The sequence below is a fragment of the Phaenicophaeus curvirostris genome, chromosome 12 (assembly GCF_032191515.1).
Source record: "Phaenicophaeus curvirostris isolate KB17595 chromosome 12, BPBGC_Pcur_1.0, whole genome shotgun sequence".
NCBI classification, from domain to species: Eukaryota; Metazoa; Chordata; class Aves; order Cuculiformes; family Cuculidae; genus Phaenicophaeus; species Phaenicophaeus curvirostris.
The window spans coordinates 21,923,350-21,941,387 of record NC_091403.1 but is presented as its reverse complement, the minus strand read 5'-3'; the positions used below and the strand labels follow the sequence as shown (position 1 = coordinate 21,941,387).

At 46.6% G+C, this 18,038-nt stretch overlaps 3 protein-coding genes and 5 non-coding genes across 10 annotated transcripts in view; 1 reads left to right on the top strand and 7 right to left on the bottom strand.

Annotated features, from left to right (window-relative positions):
• The window catches only part of MAP2K1 (mitogen-activated protein kinase kinase 1), a 35,184-nt gene extending 28,325 nt beyond the window's left edge, over positions 1-6,859 (top strand). The window contains exons 7-11 of the mRNA XM_069866511.1: positions 2,224-2,431; positions 2,931-2,995; positions 3,922-3,983; positions 4,960-5,005; positions 5,931-6,859. Coding sequence (XP_069722612.1) covers positions 2,224-2,431; positions 2,931-2,995; positions 3,922-3,983; positions 4,960-5,005; positions 5,931-6,044 — 495 coding nt within the window. The 3' untranslated portion in view covers positions 6,045-6,859. The remainder of the gene's footprint in view (positions 1-2,223; positions 2,432-2,930; positions 2,996-3,921; positions 3,984-4,959; positions 5,006-5,930) is intronic.
• Positions 6,860-8,239: 1,380 nt separating this feature from the next.
• Positions 8,240-10,005, bottom strand: SNAPC5 (small nuclear RNA activating complex polypeptide 5). Of its 3 annotated transcripts, none has more exons than XR_011338255.1 (4): positions 9,913-10,005; positions 9,743-9,820; positions 8,606-9,375; positions 8,240-8,528 (listed from the first exon to the last, which is right to left on the bottom strand). XR_011338255.1 is itself a non-coding variant. In XM_069866515.1 (3 exons), the coding sequence occupies exons 1-3, from the start codon at positions 10,000-10,002 to the stop codon at positions 9,268-9,270; spliced, it is 276 nt and encodes a 91-aa protein (XP_069722616.1). In that variant the 5' UTR covers positions 10,003-10,005; the 3' UTR covers positions 8,240-9,267. The 3 variants fall into 3 exon arrangements, 1 of the variants encoding a protein (XP_069722616.1); XR_011338256.1 differs by having other exon boundaries at positions 8,240-8,487; XM_069866515.1 differs by having other exon boundaries at positions 8,240-9,375.
• Positions 10,006-10,172: 167 nt separating this feature from the next.
• Positions 10,173-15,617, bottom strand: RPL4 (ribosomal protein L4). The gene is made up of 10 exons (XM_069866670.1): positions 15,463-15,617; positions 14,161-14,332; positions 13,575-13,681; positions 12,994-13,132; positions 12,357-12,481; positions 11,853-11,982; positions 11,382-11,538; positions 11,150-11,233; positions 10,460-10,580; positions 10,173-10,376 (listed from the first exon to the last, which is right to left on the bottom strand). Exons 1-10 carry the CDS (start codon positions 15,463-15,465, stop codon positions 10,251-10,253), a joined length of 1,164 nt encoding a protein of 387 aa, XP_069722771.1. The 5' UTR covers positions 15,466-15,617; the 3' UTR covers positions 10,173-10,250.
• LOC138725937 (small nucleolar RNA SNORD18) lies at positions 11,736-11,806 on the bottom strand. Its single transcript, XR_011338330.1, has one exon. It is a non-coding gene; the product is annotated as a small nucleolar RNA SNORD18 (small nucleolar RNA).
• On the bottom strand, positions 12,057-12,124 carry LOC138725938 (small nucleolar RNA SNORD18). Its single transcript, XR_011338331.1, has one exon. It is a non-coding gene; the product is annotated as a small nucleolar RNA SNORD18 (small nucleolar RNA).
• LOC138725939 (small nucleolar RNA SNORD16) lies at positions 13,197-13,296 on the bottom strand. Its single transcript, XR_011338332.1, has one exon. It is a non-coding gene; the product is annotated as a small nucleolar RNA SNORD16 (small nucleolar RNA).
• LOC138725934 (small nucleolar RNA SNORD18) lies at positions 13,762-13,833 on the bottom strand. The gene has a single exon (XR_011338327.1). It is a non-coding gene; the product is annotated as a small nucleolar RNA SNORD18 (small nucleolar RNA).
• On the bottom strand, positions 14,405-14,505 carry LOC138725940 (small nucleolar RNA SNORD16). The gene has a single exon (XR_011338333.1). It is a non-coding gene; the product is annotated as a small nucleolar RNA SNORD16 (small nucleolar RNA).
• Positions 15,618-18,038: the final 2,421 nt, after the last annotated feature.

Below are 18,038 nucleotides of genomic sequence, written 5' to 3'. Positions count from 1 at the left end.
GGGAGCGGCTGCTGTGGATGTGGTCAGAGCAGCTCATCTGGAGCAATTTACAGGATGCTCTTTATTGCTGTATGTGAGGAAAACCTGTGAGGCTTCCTCTTCAGGGGGACCCTTCGCATTGCGTGAAAGGCCCAGTTACTGGGAATAAGAGGTCTCTCTAGTCTAATGTACTTGCCTTGTTCAGCACGTAACCATTTAACTCTGAACTCTTGACTGTATGAACCTCTGCTTTAGAACTGAAACTGTGTGGGCTTAAACCTTAAGGAAAAAACCTTAATAACGCTGTTTCTTTTTTGGCAGGGGACCAGCATTTCAACATCAAAGATAGTATTCTCTGTTTTGTCCTTTAATATTGGTAACACACTTAGACTAAAACGGTGGCTTATGTTCCCACACATGTAGGGGCTGTTGCTAATTAGCAAAAGTATTTTACAGCTCCATCTCTTCTGGGTCCTTGACATGCTACTGGCTTTCACTAATCCTTGAGAAGAAGGAACAAGAGCAAAGCACTGTTTACCTTTTTAGTGTTTGTCAGTTTATGGTTTCTACCCAGCTGAGACTCATCTTTGCTCTCTGTTGCCGTGCGTCACAAGCCATAGAGATTACTTTATTTATTGTTTTTGATGGTGTCTGAAGATCCTTTTCTTGCAGTAGCTCCCTTAGGATACTTTTTCAAATACCAGGTAGAGAATTGTTACGTGACAAACATGCTTTTTCTCATGCCTTTTCTCTTCCACTCACTTCTTCCTTTACACTTAAATTCTATGAAAATTGATAGTTATTTTTGGTTTGGGCATCTTTATCTGTTATCCAGCAACCATGTAGTTTATGCAGATGGCTTTGGAACGAGCTGTGGTGAGGCACTGGAGAAAGCTCAAATAGAATCTCAATAAATGTTAACAAAACCATTTTAATAAAACTATTGCCCACTATGGCAGAGGGAAGACTTTCCAGTAAACATGGTTGCATTCCATGAGAATGAAGTTTCAAATTACATGTATATTTTTCCAAAATATGCATATTGTCAGGCAAGAATCTGTGCCATTTTTGTAAATGATGAGCTTGATTTTAAAGAGAACAGAAAAGCAGACTTTGAGAAGTATTAGTAAAAATGGATCCATGTATTGAGAATTGCAGAAACCATATTCAGTACTGATAAAGCAAGTGCATAAACTAAACCAACGGAGTTAGTTAAGGACTGATCTTATGTCTCAGTTGTTTAGGCAGAAACAGAAGATGGGTACAGTGATCAAAACTGAGGATCTTAGGAACGGTATGACTGGAATACCCAGATATGATTTTAATCGTGGTCCAACTGACCAAAAAATCCCCCACACAAATATTTTGCCAGTGGTCAGATCTCCTAAAGACAACACAAGATAGATTTTTGGCAGAGTGCATCTATTAGCATGTACATATAATCTGTCCAGAATTTGTTTGCCCAATTCCAGTTGTTTTTTTCCTAAGAAAAAATTAAGCCTATTGCATTTTTTTTGTCGTGCTGTAATGTGTGAATGGCTAAGCTGGCAGAACACTTGTCTATCTTCCTATCTAGCGTATATTTTCATTCATTATACCTCCAGGAAGATGTCTGCCCTGCTTGATACTTTATAATTCTGTTTGTATGTTACATTTAGTTATCATTTCAATGGATTATAGAACTCAACAGTTTATTTAGAAGGGATTTGAATATGGATCTAAAGCTACATGTATATAATAGTCCTTGCATAAATCGTTTCTGCTCTAGGGAGCAATCAGAATGGTGTCAGCTGAGAAGTTGCACAAACTGCAAGGTTATTGCTAGAGCGCCAGGTCACTTTTGGACCCATATTGAATCAGTAAAGTTACCTTCTCTCTCCTTCCCAAAGCAGAAAGCCAAGAAGTGCTTCGCAGGGAACCCAGGTGAATCTTCGGTTGCCCACTCTAGCTTTGCCCATTGTCATTAATAGCTGCAACATTTAGATGTTAAACTGAAGAATTAAAACTGCAACATAATAGCCTCGTTTTTAAAACATCTCAGAGTTATTTTGCGTTCCCCCATTGCAGTGTTTTATGGAACTCGGATGAGGGATTTAAAGAAAGGTGGATAAGTCACTCATTGGAAGATGCTGTACTTGTACAGAATATCTTGGGGGTTCATCCTTCATTTTATCCAGGCTATTGCAGAATGCAGTGTTTTTCTTTCTTCTTACAATACTGTTTCCCCTCCCTTTTATTTTTTAGCCGGAAAGACTACAAGGAACTCATTATTCGGTGCAATCGGATATATGGAGCATGGGGCTGTCGCTGGTAGAAATGGCCATTGGCAGATACCCCATTCCTCCTCCTGACTCTAAGGAGCTTGAATTAATGTTTGGCTGCCCAGTGGAGGGAGACTCTCCGGTCACCGAGACCTCACCCAGGCAAAGAACACCTGGCCGACCAATGAGCTGTAAGTTAGAGTGATCTGTTAAATTCGTTTCCAGTACCCTTCTCTGTCAGCTTAAAAGCTTTCCTTACTCAATATTGATCTGCACAGGGAGACTTTAAACTTCCGAACAATCAGGATGGCATTGGGCACCTCTCTATGAGGAGGTATTAGAGTTTGAGACTCAAGGAGCAGAGGATTTTTTGTCGATAACTGAGCGGTTCACGAGCATCGTTAGTAACCCGTTCTGTTGGTGTGGTTCATCTCTACGATGCAGTGCCCATCACAGTACGATGGGAAGATTCCCAGTGAAGTTCATGGTTTGGATCAGACCTGAAAACAATGTCTCCTTGTGTGACAGTGTCACCCTGCTTCTGTTCCACTTTTTTTTTAACCCTGTAAACCTGCTGGGTGCCAGCACACCCACTGCGTAAGAACAGAGCATGTAAATAACTTGTTGCTCTTCTTTGGTGGCAGAGGTATTTTAACACTGTATTTTTTCACTTTGACAATTTGTCCTTAGCTTATGGACCAGACAGCAGACCCCCAATGGCAATCTTTGAACTTCTTGATTACATCGTCAATGAGGTAACCAGTTATTTGCCCTTGTACAAATAGATTTGTAAACATGTAAAGCGTTCCAGCATTTGGGGTGGGGTTAGTGTTGGGATAAGCCAGCTCTTCTGGTGTTTTATTGCTGCAATAGGAGACACGCATCCATGTTAGGTGTTGACTTGATTTTAAATTATTCCTGAGAAAACTTTAATTCATTTCTTTTCATCCTTTAAGTAGGCTAATGGGTTTTCCAGTTGGATCATGCAACCTGATAGGACAGTTAATAGCAAGCAGTACGATCAAGCATATATAGAACTGGGTGGGGCTTTTTTGTTTGTTTTAGTCTTACAGTATTATAAATGAGGTTATTTATATCTTCCAAATAGCTAAGTTATAAGCTTAAATTGATTGGTATTTTACAACTGATAGCCTGCTTCAAGCATTTTCACAAGTGCTACTGAAACTCATGTGACTCCACTGCTCCTGTCCTTCCAAACAAAAAAGCATGCTTATAGGAGCATGTCATTTATAGCAGCCAGCTAACTTAATTGTTCCAGGTGAAAGAATTAGTAAAACCTGTCTGACACCTATTTAAAAAGCACAGTTGGTGTCCAGGTTCCAGCAAAGATGAGCAGTGCTTATGCTCCCCTGCATATATGGATAAACTGCTTCTGTTCCTCATCTGCGCACAGTTCTCCACGTGCATCATGAGCTTATTTTGCATATTCTATAATGCTTCAATATGACAGCACATACTCTTGGAATAGAGTTAGTGTGGGATTGCTTCAGATGCTCTGGTCCTGCTTTTGTAGCATCCCTGAGGGCGAGGGCTTCACAGCTTTGCGCAGGTACAGGACGTATATTGGTAGATCTCGGGGTTGGTGGCGTGTCACCGTGTGTTGGCTCTGCTGGATGGCTGCTGATTTTCTTTAAAGTAGTTACTATGTATTTATTTTCAGCCACCTCCAAAACTGCCCAATGGTGTGTTTGGTTCTGAATTTCAAGATTTTGTTAACAAGTGGTGAGTATTTTCTGTATGGCTAAGTTGCAAATGGACACATTTGGGATCAGCCCTGCTGTCTTGCAGCATCAGTAACTTGGCAAGCAGAGTCCCTGCTTGTAGGCCATGGTGAATATAATTTCAGTTAGTTTCATCCTCTTTCACTGACTGTATATGGGCCTAAAGCTCATTTTACAGGCACTAGCTTGACAGCACAGGCATCCAAAGAAACCCCAAACCTGGGAGATCTTCTCCCCTTAAAGATACCATTTCTCCTTCTGCGTGCGACTTGCATTTGTATTTCCTCAGCACCGAAGACACCATGGTACTTACAGATTCCAGTCATGCAGCCTGCTTCTAGAGGAAGATCCTTACTTGTAAGGATGATGGTCACAGCTTTCTGCAGTGACTGTTCCATAGGATGCAGAAGTCCTGCAGGCTTCGGGTGTTTTTCCCAGTGCTTTATCGCAGCAGTCGTTCTCTTGCCATTTACTTTTTCAATTGCACTTCAATGATACCGGCATCGAACCGGTATATTCAGTGCTAAGGGAGGCAGTTCCTTAGAATTTGAAAGGTTAGCTTATTTATTAAAAGCTACATGTGTGTATTTACCCTTTCCAAAACAAAGAACAGTAATGCAACAGCCGTACTTGATACTGAGCTTAAGAGACTTAGGTAAAAGAAACCTGAGTGATAAAGCGGTGTGTGTTGTTGAGATTTTGTTTAAATGGGAATGTGATCTCTCCAGCTTGGGTGTAGACACTCACTTCTGCCCCCACTGGGGCATTGGTATTGGACAACTCGGGATTTCATAGCTGTGAAACCTGCTGAAGGGAATTGCTTACAGACCCGGGTCTGCGTTTGGGAGGCACCACGTTACCTGGTGCTTCTGTCTAGAGAGGCATCTTCCTCAGACCAAACAGGACACCAACACGATAGGACTTGATCGTTATCTTAAAATAGTGTGTAACTTGTGTAACGCTTTCTGTTTTTCCAGTTTAATTAAAAATCCTGCCGAGAGAGCTGATTTGAAGCAGCTGATGGTAAGTGGATGTTTGTAACTTGAACTGGGAGCACTCTCCCATGCAGTTTAGGTTCCCCAGCTGACCCGAGATCAGGATCGGAGCACATGGCCAGGGTGTAGTGCTGCTCTTCTGATCCAGAGATCAAGGAGCTTCAGGCTTCCACACACTCCTAGGACAGGGACTATCAAGGAGACCAAAACTGATGGGTTTTGGAGTGTGTCACTTGATAATTATGAGTACTACAATGCTATTAAACTAATTAGCAAAAGAATTCTCTTTCTTAGGTTTAGTAGTCAATAACAAGGAATATAGATGTTTACTTTCAAAAGGAAGAATAAAATTCCATGTACTTTATGGACTAGTTAAATAACTTTTATTGGTCTTTTGCAAAATGCAAAATTTGTCTCTTTTCAGCTTTGTCTTGCAAAATCTGTAGAACTACTAGACACAAACAGATCCTTTATTTCTTTTCTACATGAAATGACGTTACCAGTTTCAGTGGATCGTGGCCTTCAGTGTAATGGCAGGATTTAACCTCTGCAGAAAATCAGGTTTTCCCTGCCCTGATCCTGCTGTACAAAATAAGGGTGCAAAATGCGGTCAGACTCCATTACAAAAAGCCTTTCTGTGCACAGGCAGATATTTTCCAGAGCATTATCTCAAGTGGCTGAGTCACATCCTTATCTTGTAGTCTGGTGTAAGTATCCAGCAGCAGGCACTGTGTAGGCAGCGTTCCTCTGGAATACTTTGCAATGTGTGCACTTCCTAGGCTGGGTGTTTCTGTAACCCTGCAGAAAAGCTTCCTTGGTCACTTTGAGTGGTTTGCAGAGTTTTACAGCTAGCTTGAGGACTGGAAGGAGATGGGATTTATTGCTGTTCTTATTCAAAATTATTACTTAACAGATTGAGTGCTTGTACAATAACGTTCTTCTCCCCTGCTCAGATTCACGCTTTCATTAAGAGATCTGAAGCGGAGGAGGTGGATTTTGCGGGGTGGCTTTGTTCAACCATAGGCCTTAACCAACCAAGTACACCCACGCATGCTGCTGGAGTCTGAATATGGAAGAGCGAATCCTGTACTGTACATCTGTTAACAACAATGCTCTTTTGGTCCTATTTCCTCGGCTTGTACCTGTTCAAACACATATTTCACCTCTTAAGGAAGAATGTCTTTATAGCATGTGCCAAATGGTTTTAAATTTTGTCCTAAACTAATTGGTATCGTATTGGATTACATTCGTTTACTGACCAAAACATTACGATGTTTAAGTTACAGTGCTTGCTGATTTTAAGTGATTATGGATATTCTTTCTTAATGAAAATATCACTGCGGGGGGGTATTTACCCTCAGCTTGTTTGAACTTTATCAGGATTCTTTGTAAATCGTTGGTACTTCAATCATGCTTAACCTAATCTCCCCCGTGAAAAGGGTTAGGGATGCTCCAAAACTGTATGTGTCGAGCATGCTTCTGCTGCTGCCAAACTGCGTCTGAAAGTTAGGCCTGACGGTTCCAGTTCTGCTGTTGTTTAGAGATCTCTCTCTTTCCAGGTAAAGAAGGCAAGAGCCCTGCATTTCTTGGAACGGACAGGGCCATATTCTGATTGTAGACTTGTTCATATTTCTATATTTATTTTTAAAACATATCGTCATACTTGGGTTTAGTGACGTCTGTCTTTCTAATTGATTTTTTTTAAAGTTAGTTCTCAGAAGTGTCCTACAGAATCAAGACAAAGATCCAGGCAATTTGTTTTCTTTTAACCTAAGAATTCATGACAACTGTGTTAGTGTCTAAAGTGTATGAAGATCCTCTATTGTTTTATTCTTTCAGATGTTTAGCAATGAATTCTCTTAATAAATATATTATCAAGTAACCTCTTGAAGATTGAAACTCTTAAGACTTCACCAAAGACTTAATCTGGCATCACTGCTGCCCTGCACACAGTTTTGCGCTCTCTTTTTCCGCAGCTGAGCAACTTCCTTAGTTCCAAGAGGTACCAGATTGTCCTTTTACACTTGCAGCGTGTGGAACGGGGCTGGAGGCAGCTGCCCTCGCAGGGCGTTCGTGTGCTGCATGCGGGGTTGCTGGGGAATGTCTGCAGCAGCCTGACTGCGCCCGCGGAGTGCTCGTACGGCCCTGCTGCTGCTGGGGCCCCAGCGTGCGACAGGCGTTTTCTGACAGTCACCCAGCGTTAGGGCACGAAACACAGGAACGGTGCGATCCACGCCAGGGAGGAAGGAGCTTCTTGCCTCTGTCACTAACAGAGTGTGCTCTGCTCCTTTCCTCAGTTTAATTTTCTTAGCAGTTCAGCCAGTTTTCTAGAGCAGAACAGGAGCGGTGGGTACAGCTCTGTCCCCCCAAGGCTTGCTCTGGCACCCACCATGAGTACTGCTCGAAGAAGTTTAGTTCCTTGAAAGGATGTCTGGGATGTGGTTGTGGCTGAAGTTCTTTCCCAAAAGGAACCCAAATCATTCTAGAGATGAACTTCCCTTGGCCGACAGCATTGAGTTATCAGAGAGGGAGAGACCAAGCCTCGACCCATCAGCAGCAGGAAATGACGTGGTGCAAGCCCAAGGCTTCAGCTGCTTCTGCCTTGAAGGTGACTGTGGTAGAGACAGCGCCGTGTAGCGTTTAACTTAAAGCCTGTCCTGAGAGTTACACGTGCATTAGACACGTTGCACACAGAAAAACACCACCCCCTTTTACTGTTTTGTAGAAGAAATGTGCAGTCAGTGAACAGTGACTTTGTAGAGATTTAAATCCTGCTTTACTTGCAGGAATTTGAACAATGCAAGCACAGCGGGAGAGCAGGTCCAGTCCCTCCTTGCAGCAGGCGATAAATGCTCTGCTTTAATCCAAAGCAAGCAAAAGACAGCAGGGAGAAAGGAGATGAAGTGTGTCCACAAAACCCAGGCTGAAACATGCTGGAAACTAATAACGTTTTTTCAACCACCTAAATTACCCTTTGGAGACGAAACCCTAGAGTCCAGAAGCAAAGCTAAGGTGGCAACAGGTCCTGCTGCAGGACAAGGAGCCCAGGGCAGAACCTGGAATGTGCTGAGCTCTGGGCCGGGAAAAGAAAGGAGAGGCTGGCAGCTGAGCTCCTTCCAAACCAGCTCTTCCCACCCCCACACAGCGTCAGTTTGTTCTGTTTTCTCAGAGATGCCACCGACAACAGCAGCACCGTCAGGGACTCGCTGTGCAACCAACCACCCTGCCTTGAACAGGCTGTTTTCTGAATGAGACAGTTAACAAAGTTAGAATATTTCTTTTATTGGTTTTAATCAACTTAACATCGGGTTTCTGTGCTTTAAAACAAGTCTTTACGAATTGATAAAACCACCAGCTGCAGCACAGGGCGCGCGCTGTGAGGGGAACGAACATGTTCTCTGCTGCTAAGAGCTTGTCTCCATCCCATGGAAGGAACTGGGGAGGGGCCTTTGCTCACTTCTCATTCTGTAATGAACTTCTTAAACTCCTCACACTCCTCCTCAAAGCTCACTTGAAAGCAGAGGTGGGACTTGCATTAAGTTATGAAGTTACTGTGCAGGGAAAAAGAAAATAACACTAATATATAAATATCAGTTTGTTATTACAGGTAGCACAGACCAATTCTTACCGTACAATTTGTGAATGAATAAAAGGCTCATTGGCTGCTACTCTGAAAGAGCGAGAAGGGGAAAACACCTCCGTGTTCAGTGAGACTGACAGCAGGTGGGAAGCACCAGCAGGTCCAGGGAGAGGCTGCGGGGCGCGCCCTGCGTCCCCCTCACAGTTCGAGGCAGCACCAGCCTAGATTCCTGCGTAACAGAACACGGGTGCTCGAAGCCCAGAGACAACCCTGAACTCATCTTTTCTCACCGCGTGCCTCAAAACTCCATTGATGCAGGAGAGGCTCTAACAGAATCATTGGTTCTGCAACTGGTTTTGTTTTTCAGCATCAGGAAATGAGAACAGATGAATTATTGCTCTTAGCGTATGTGTTAAAGCAACCTGACTCGATTACTGACCTCCCATCCCCATCCAAAGATGCAGGGAGCTACATATGAGGTTTTAAATGCGGAAGGGATTATGCTACATTATTTCTTTTCACGCTAAGCCAACCCTCGCAGAGCTTGTGACCTTCTGAGTTCGGGTGTAACTTCCCTAGACCCCCCAAAATCTTGTGTATCCTAAGTTCATTGCCATGTACAGGGCAAAATGAAAACCAGTTGGTGAATTCTATATGAACGAAGAAGAAATTCCTGAGTCTGTATGAAAACATATCTCATATTTTTTCTCTCAAGAGTCTGATTCCTCCTCTTCTTCCTCCTCCTCTTCCCGAGTTTGGAGACTCAGGTGCAGTTCTGTTTGATTGATGGCAGCCTCGTTGTCCATCTGCCCCAGAGTCTGTCAGGATACAAGTTACCGTCTATCTTGTTAATGAGCAAGACGAGCAGCGATACCAAGCGCTTTTCAGCTCCCAGCGGGGCCGGCGCGGGAGCCCACGGGGTGATGAGCCCCGGGTGGCTGTACCGGGGCTCCGACCGGCTCCAGCGCGCACAGACCGAGCCGAGGGCCCCGCGGGTCTCCGCGCCGCCCCCCCCGCAGCGGGACAAACCGGAGCATCGGCCCCAGCACCGAACCAACCTCCTAGGCGGCGGCTATTTCCCACCCAGCCCGGAAACGCCGCCCTCCTCCTACGGGACGGGGGAAAGAAAACCCCTTCGGGCTGGACCGGGAGCGAGCGGGCCCCGCCGCCGCCGCCGCCGCTCACCTCCAGGCTCCGCTGGGCCCGGCCGGCCGCGCTCTGCTCCCCGCCGCGCATCATGGCCCGCAGCGCCAGCTCCTCCACCTGCCAAGGGCGCACACAGCACGGCTGCAGCCGGGGCCGTTCCCCCCCACGGCCCCGCGTCCCCCCCCCGCGCTCCCCCCGGCCCCGCGGACCCTGAGGCGCGTGAGCTGCTCCCGCAGCGCCGCCCCCGCCCGCCGCAGCGCCGCCTCCTCCCTGCGCAGCTCCTGCAGGCGGCTCAGCATCCTCCGCCTCTCCCGCCGCCGCCGCCGGGACACGCCCCCCGTGACGTCACCCGCGCGACGCCACCCGCGCGACGCCGCTCGCGCGCTTCCGGGCCGCCGCCGCCACCACGTGGCCGCCGCCTCCCCACGCCCGCTCCGACCCCGCCGCCATCCACGGCACCGACACGGCGTCTGTTCCAACAGGATTTATTGGTGGCAAATCCACGGCGCAGTTTCCAAACACCCGCGGGCGAAGCGCCGCGCTGGGCTCACGCTTCTGCCTTGGCCGGGGCCTTGGCCGCAGCCTTGGCCGGGGCCTTGCTCTTGGCCGCAGCCCTGGCCTTGGCCGCCAGCTTGGCCCGGGTCTTGGCCCTCTTCTCCTCCTTGAGCTTGTGCTATAAAAGACAAACCCGGGATCAGTGCGTGGCCCGAGGCACACGGCCCCAGCCCGGGGGTCATGGGCGCTGAGCACACTCACGTTCCGCTCGTGGCGCAGGATCGTGTTGCGCCGCATCGTCTTGGCGTACGGGTTCAGCTTGATCATGATCCTCAGGTTCTTCAGCGGGTTCTTCTTCAGGACCCTACGGTGGATCTTCTTCCTACAGAAAATAGACACATGGCATTAGCTCATCCGTCATTCAGGTTCTGGTAAATTTTCCCTGAAATCTAGGCAACCAGAATTCCCAGCATTTACACCGAGGGAAATGAACTCCAGCCCAGCCTCACATCCCACTGCACGGAGATTTCCAGTCTCCCTACAAAGCCTCACACACAGCCATTCCTGCAGACTGAGCTTCCTAGTCATAGAAGGGGTTTGGGCTGGAAGGGACCTTTAAGATCATGCAGTGCCCCCAGCCACGGGCAGGGACACCTCCCACTGGATCCAGGACTCTAAGCCCCATCCAGCCTGGCCTGGAACCCCTCCAGGGATGGGGCAGCCACACCTTCCGTGGGTGACCTGGGCCAGGGCCTCCCCACCCTCACAGCAAAACATTTCTTCCCAAAATCTCACTTCAACTCCTCTCTTTCAGCTTAAAACTATTCCTCCTCATCCTGTCCCTGCACTCCCTGATCAAGAGCCCCTCCCCAGCTTTCCTGGAGCCCCTTTCAGTGCTGGGAGCTGCTCCAAGGTCTCCCTGCAGCGTTTTTGTTAATGAAAAATTCTCACTTGGGAGGACGCAGGGCCTTCTGGATTTCCTGGCTTCTCATGATTCTTCCAATGTCTGTGTTGGTCATCTTATGCATCGGCAGGCTGGAAGCAAACGTTCACAGTGTGAGCGGGATGGCAACGCCGCAGCCAATCCAATGGGAACAGGCACCAAGGCCCCGTTCCCACAGGACCTGCGACACGGAGCGGCTCTCCCAGCCCGTTCCCCACGGCCACTGCAGGCCCTGCTCACTTGTAGTCGCTCTTGAGCGTCGCAGGTTTGCGCCACGTGCCATACAGATCGTCCAGCTTGCGGAAGGCGCTTTCTGTCCAAATGCAGAAACGCCCAACGTGGCCACCGGGAGCGAGTCTCAGCAAGTTCAGCTTGTTCACATTCAGAAGAGTAATTCCTACCAAAAACCAGACAAACCACTCCTTTAGTTTGTAATTAACACCAAGGAACATAAGACTAAGAAACAGAAAGACAAGAAAGCAGGCAGAGACAGGGGCCAAAGCCAACAGCCTCATTTTTAACTGCTCCAAATGCGGTTACTGGCTGGTGGCAGCCATAAAAATCTGACGAAAACAACCTCAACATCTACCCCCGCAAGTCAGAACTTCCACAGAATCATGTGTTTCAGAAACACGGACCAATGAAGTGGAATCTCATCATTCCAGTCAGTCTCCAAAAGTTAAGAGTAAGCGTGACCGAAGCTGGAGTTACCTGGGATGTTCCGGAAAGCTCTAATGATACCATTGTCCTCATTGTAAATGATGCAGGGTCCCCTGCGCTGGATGCGTCGGCGATTCCTCATTTTCCCCTTTCCAGCCCGCATACGCTGGGATGCATAAACCTAGATAAAAATGAAACTTGTGAAGAATATTCAAAGTAGCCCAAATCCCATGGGCAAGAAACAACAGAAATGCTTTAGTCAGAACTTCACAATCGTCACTGCGTATCTGAAACACGGACCAGTGAGAAGCTCATCATTCTCAAGAGTCAACAAAAAAAGCAGCACCAGAATGAAGCCACCTAAATACAGAGAGAGGTGTTGTAGGAAGAAACCTACATGGCTTCAACTCTTTATTACAGCTTCTTGTAGTTTTGCTGCCAAGGTATTTCTAGCAGCATCAGGTCGAAACAGAACTATTTGGAATTCTGACTGCACCAATGGCAAAGCCGAATCCCCTGGGTTTCGCTCTTATGAACACATCTGTAGCAACTCACCTTTTTGATGTCATTCCAAGCTTTAAGTTTCTTCAGAAGGAGAACAGCTTCCTTGGTTTTCTTGTAACTCTCAACTTTGTCCTCAACAACCAGAGGAAGTTCAGGAATCTCCTCAATGCGGTGGCCTAGCAAGGATTTTACAAGACACTGTTACCCATGATCCTGGCTGTATGCATTCCTCAGGGTCAGAAGTGATACAGAACGATAATGAGTGGAAACTAAATCCATGACCTACTACGCAGCCACTGTAACTACAGCCGTGGAGTCTCCATGGCATCTCACAGGCCTGCCTCAGGCAGCGCCTTCTGTACCTCAGCAAGCATTAAGCAAATCTTCGGCTCCCACGAACAGAGATCAAACTGAACTGCATTGCAATTCAAAACTGAACTTTAATTTCAGTTTCTGTAAACTGCACGGGCAGGATTTGTGTCAGCAATAAACACAGCCACTCCAGCATCACCCAACTTCCAACAGAGTAGAACCGCAAAGGTCCTTCCTAGAATTATATGTAACAAAAATACATCCCCCTGGGAATGGACTGCCTCTTAAACTCTTGGAAAGCGATTTTGCTATCCACGAGAACGTTTTGAGTAACTGACACTGCCCAGGCAAACATTTCCAGAGGTAGAATTCCCACCTTTAGACATGACCAGAGCTGGAAGAGAGGACGCTGCCAGAGCAGAACAGATGGCATAACGCTTCTGAGTCGTGTTCACTCTACGGTGCCAGCGCCGCCAAGTCTTGGTTGGGGCAAACATGCGGCCTCCACGACACATCTGTGTATCGACAGTTAAGAACAACCTTTTCCAAGCTTGTTTTTCTACTGTTACTCTTGGTCCTTGCTCAGTGTTAACTGTTCGTCAACCATCTGTACCAGCACACTGACAGCAGGCAACTGTCGCTGAGCACAGAGTAAGACGCAAATTACGACATCACGGCAAGACAGAACACACCCCAAGCCTCAAGAGACCCACCACTTCTGCAGTGAAAAGCAATCATCAGTGAAAGCTCCTGTTCATTAAACCAAGCCTGAATCTGCATAGGGGAGGTTCTCACCACATTATGAATTTCTCAGAGCTAGTGATCCCGATCCCTACAGGCAGCCACCACCTCAAAAGAAGGTACCATTTCACGTTTAGATGCTTAAAAATATAATACGATTTTTCTGCTTGATGAGTTCAGCTTTACACACAATGCACATTAGAGATGAAAGGATACGTTTCCAAAAGCACCCTGGCCGGAGCGGTGAGTTCCACCACCTCGTACTCGAGGAATACGAGCAACAGCTCTGCCGGTACCCCAAGATTCAGCACTGGTCTGATGACCTGCAACAAACAGATTTCAATTCAGATAGTGACAACACCACAGTTTTTGCAAAGTCACTGACAGGCCGAATTCAGGATGACCAATCAGAACTTCCACTGTTATCATGTGTTTCAGAAACACGGACCGATGGAGTGGAATCTCATCATTTCAGCAGAACAAACCCTCATCAGGTAAATTAACTCCTACCATGTTAAAGGCCTGCTTGGGTCAGAATTGAGTACGTTAACATATTCCTTCCTAAGCTTGAGCCTCAGTTTGGAGGCCTGAATTGGCCCTGCTATTCCCATTTATGTGAAACACTGTCAGAAGTAAACTTGGAAACGCACGTTCCTAGCAGAAATCTCTTGGGAAGCAGCAGCCATTTGGACCTACAAGCTTCTGAGTAAATTCTAACCAATACCCACGTCTATTTTAGCTCATCAATGCTGAAGCCAAAGGCTTCCACCAATGTTTCTGTCCATTCTGTGCTCAGCCGTACCTGCGAGCTCACTGACAGCATAGGGCTGCCTGTTGTTCTTGCGCAAATTAGTGTGAACGAAGTTCACCACATCAGGGCGGATGGGAGCCTTGAACACAGCGGGCAGGGTGACATTTTTGCCCGAGGCTTCCCCCTTCTCCGAGTAGACAGATATCAACGGTCGAGCGCAAGCCTGAAAAAGAAAAAAAAAAAAAGTCTTAAGCATAAGCCAAGTAAATTGCTAACATTTAAATACATCAGATATTGCTCAGAATGAAGAGGTCTTCAGTTCAACAGTGCCAGCACACTGACAGCAGGCAACTGTCACTGAACACTGGATAAGACGCAAATTACATCATCATAGCAACAACTTTCACTTAAAATTTAGTGCTTCACAACACAACCAACATTCATAAAATTATATCCAAGGTTTAAAATTCAAAAGATTTTCAAGTCACTTGTGCTTAACGATGGGAGATTGAGATGAGATCTTAGAAAAAGATGTTTTCCTGTGAGGGCTGGGAGGCCCTGGCCCAGGTTACCAGAGGTGTTGTACTCTTTAACAAAACAAAACAAGATATCTAAAATGCGGTGTCTGTACTAATGCTTCATCTAATCATAGAAAGCAATGGTCAATAAATTCTTCATTTTGTGATATTTAAGGAAAAAAACTCTGAAGGCTGCAGGGGACCAGCATCTAGCCAGCACTTCGGCAGGAAAAAAAGATGAGAGATCAGAATACTCCGTATTTCGAACCTTACACAGAAGCTTCAAAGAGGGGCAGGTGCCAACGCAGTAGAGCAGGGGCTGCTCTGCAGGCCTCAGGCTCACTAATGGACTGTGGGGAGCGTGCGCGAGGGGAAGGCACCTATTACAGTAAGTATCTGGAAATGTGATTAATGTTCATGCCTTTTTATGAGAAATACAATGCGTACGTATGAATACAGCGTGTAGAAAGAGCAACACTCGTAGCCGCCGATCGGAGAATCGATTCCCCCGTACAGCCGGTACCGCATTAATAAGAACGCCTGCTTCTTAAGCCTCCAAATTAAGCGTTAACGTTTTCTTTTCCCCATTTCGGTGACGAAGGGACGCTAAACGCTCTCGCAGAGGGAGCGCGGGCCCGCCCCACACCCCCGAGGCGCCTCCAGCGGGCACAGCCAGGCCCCGGCCTCCCCCTGCCCGGGCTCCACGCGGCGGGGCCCAAAATGGCGGCGCGGCGGGGGCCTCCCAGAAGCCCCCAGCCCGCAGCCCTCGCTCTGCCCGCCGGGCCCGGCTCCCCCGGGCTCCCCCCGCCCCGGCCCGGCCCGGCGCGCCCCTCACCATGGCGCCGGCAGCGCAGCCTCCCCGCGCGCGCCCGCACCCGCCGCTCGCCCCGCCGGAAGAGGAAGGCCGCGTCACCGCCCCCGCGCTAAGAGCCGTGTCCGTCCGCGCCCCGCCCGCCGCGCTGCCCCGCCGGATGAGCCGGGACGCGTCACCGCCCCTACGAGCTGTATCCCTCAGCCTAGTGCGGGCTCCCTCCGCAGCCGCTGCGCGCACCCCGCCGGAAGAGACGCGTCACCGCCCCCCGCGCTATGGGAGGTGTCCTGCCGCGCGGTGCTCATAGGGGAAGTAGTTACTGTTAGAAAAAGCGGAATATTTTTGATTTAAGCTAAAGCAGAATTAAGTTTCATCTAAGAAATTGTATTTTTTCGAAAGTTAGACATTGTTTCGTCTAAGCAATGGTATTTTTAGGAGTTACGCACAGTGTTTCCTCTAAGTAATGGTATTTTTTGAAAGTCAGACAGAATGACCCTCTGACAGAATGTTTTTTTTCCAAACAGTGTTTTTTCATGCCATATAAAAAGTAGTTACTGTTACAAAAATAGGATATTTTTTATTTAAGCTGAAGTTTCATGGTTGGACTCGATGATCTGGTGGGTCTCTTCCAACCTGGTTATTCTGTGATTCTATGATTCTATGATTCATCCAAGTAATTGTGGTTTTTGAATATTAGAATGTCCGAGAACAAGTTTTCAGTGTTTTCGAGACACTGGCCATTCTGTGAGAAACACTTATTTACTGGAAAAAATATTAAAAAGGACAAACTCTTTGAAGCAAAGACAATAATATTATTATTTTACAATTCAGCGCTGAATCAGATGCCCTTCTAAATAAGGCATCCCACGTTACAAAAGCAGTGGGTATATATATATTAATTTTAGATAAAGAACCATGAAAGTCCTCAAACAATGATTATTTTTTAGGTTATCTAACCATGTCTAGAGACTCCCCTCAGGTTATCTCCTGACCCAAGACAACCACATCTCACAAGTCAATTAAGCACATCAATAAATTCTCACAGACCTATAACATATTATCTCTTGAATTTTGATAGGCATGGTTGGACTCGATGATCCGGTGGGTCTCTTCCAACCTGGTTATTCTATGATTCTATGAATTAAAGCAGATTCGTCTTACAAGAAAATTAAGCATATCAGTAAATTCTTGCAAGTCTAAGAGAGTGTTTATTCTTTCAGGTTACTCATATATTATTTCTTGATAAAAGACATTTATATTACAAGATAATTAAACACACAAACCAACTGCAGGAGTATTTATCAATTAATTCTCACAATTCTGTGGAGATGATACTGTCTCGTGCTCAGTGTGAGCTGTGCTGAGCAGAGGTCTCTACTTCTGCAATCACCTGTGTGGGATTCAGCCATTTGGTGTGTTTAGCAGCTGGTTTGTGTCAGGAGATGACATGGGGGCAGGAAACCAGCCTCCAGGCATCTTGACACGGCTTAGATAATCTGAAAGAATAAACACTCCCTTAAGAGGAAAGGAATACGAATGGTAAGGTGAATTGCAGAACGTGAACCCCATCCAGTAAGAAATGAGGACAGGGAATCAGGTAATTAAGAATGAGGCATAGATACCTTGACTTTTTGTAAACTGGGGTGCTCTTTAAGAGACGCACCTGGCTCAGCTGACTCGACTGTTTTAAATACATTTTTATGCCTTTGCTTCAAAGATTTTGTCCATTTTGGTGTTTTCACCAGTGAATGAGTGTTTCTCACACACCTGTTTGCAGTCTTTCCCTGATACAATATGTGGAATATTTCAAAGTGGAATATTCAGAGTGGACTCGATGATCCAGTGGGTCTCTTCCAACCTGGTTATTCTATGGTTCTATGATTTTTATTTAAGCTAAAGAACATATAAGTTTTGTCTAAGCAGCTGTGCGTTTTGAAGGTTTGGCAGAATGTCCCTCTGAGAGCATGTTTTCCTTACAAACAAATTTTTCAGACACTGTCTTTTCTTTGAAAATGATAATGTATTGTGTGAGGAATGATTTGTGCTAAACAGATGTCTCTTCTCCTGTAATCACTTCTGTTTGAGACCCTTACTAATCTGAAAGGCAAGGTCAAGCAGAGCTGGAGGCTTTCTTTCTAGAACTCCAAAATGAGCCTTAAGAGAGTTTTATTTGCCAACGTTTCCCTCTCAAAGGCAAGGTCAGGCAGAGCTGCAGCCGGCTCCAAATTAGCAAGAGATTGGATTGTTGTGAAGCTCACCATAACATTAAAATGAGACCTTGGAAAGTGATAGAATGTGCCGAAGAATCCTGGGAAAGTTTATGCACAAGGGCTACAAGGACGATCAGAGGCTGGAGCAACCTCCACATGAGGACAGGCTGAGAGAGTTGGGGTTGTTCAGCCTGGAGAAGGCTCCGAGGAGACCTTAGAGCAGCCTCCAGTACTGAAAGGGGCTACAAGAAAGCTGGGAAGGGGCTGTTTACAAAGGCTTGTAGTGAGAGGACTTGGAGCAATGGGTATAAATTGGAGAGGGGCCGGTTTAGACTAGACATAAGGAAGAATTTCTTCACTAGGAGGGTGGGGAGGCCCTGGCCCAGGGTG

What these genes read in the sequence shown, in the direction of transcription:
- SNAPC5 (XM_069866515.1), bottom strand. Translation starts at nt 10,002, where the DNA reads ATGCTGAGCCGCCTGCAGGAGCTGCGCAGGGAGGAGGCGGCGCTGCGG. An exon ending in AGCAGCTCACGCGCCTCAGG is followed by an intron (nt 9,821 to 9,912) that starts GTCCGCGGGGCC and finishes CGCCCTTGGCAG; the next exon opens with GTGGAGGAGCTGGCGCTGCG. An exon ending in GGGCCCAGCGGAGCCTGGAG is followed by an intron (nt 9,376 to 9,742) that starts GTGAGCGGCGGC and finishes GTATCCTGACAG; the next exon opens with ACTCTGGGGCAGATGGACAA.
- RPL4 (XM_069866670.1), bottom strand. An exon ending in TGCTGTCAGTGAGCTCGCAG is followed by an intron (nt 13,682 to 14,160) that starts GTACGGCTGAGC and finishes TGTTTGTTGCAG; the next exon opens with GTCATCAGACCAGTGCTGAA. An exon ending in TCCTGCGCCACGAGCGGAAC is followed by an intron (nt 10,377 to 10,459) that starts GTGAGTGTGCTC and finishes TGTCTTTTATAG; the next exon opens with CACAAGCTCAAGGAGGAGAA.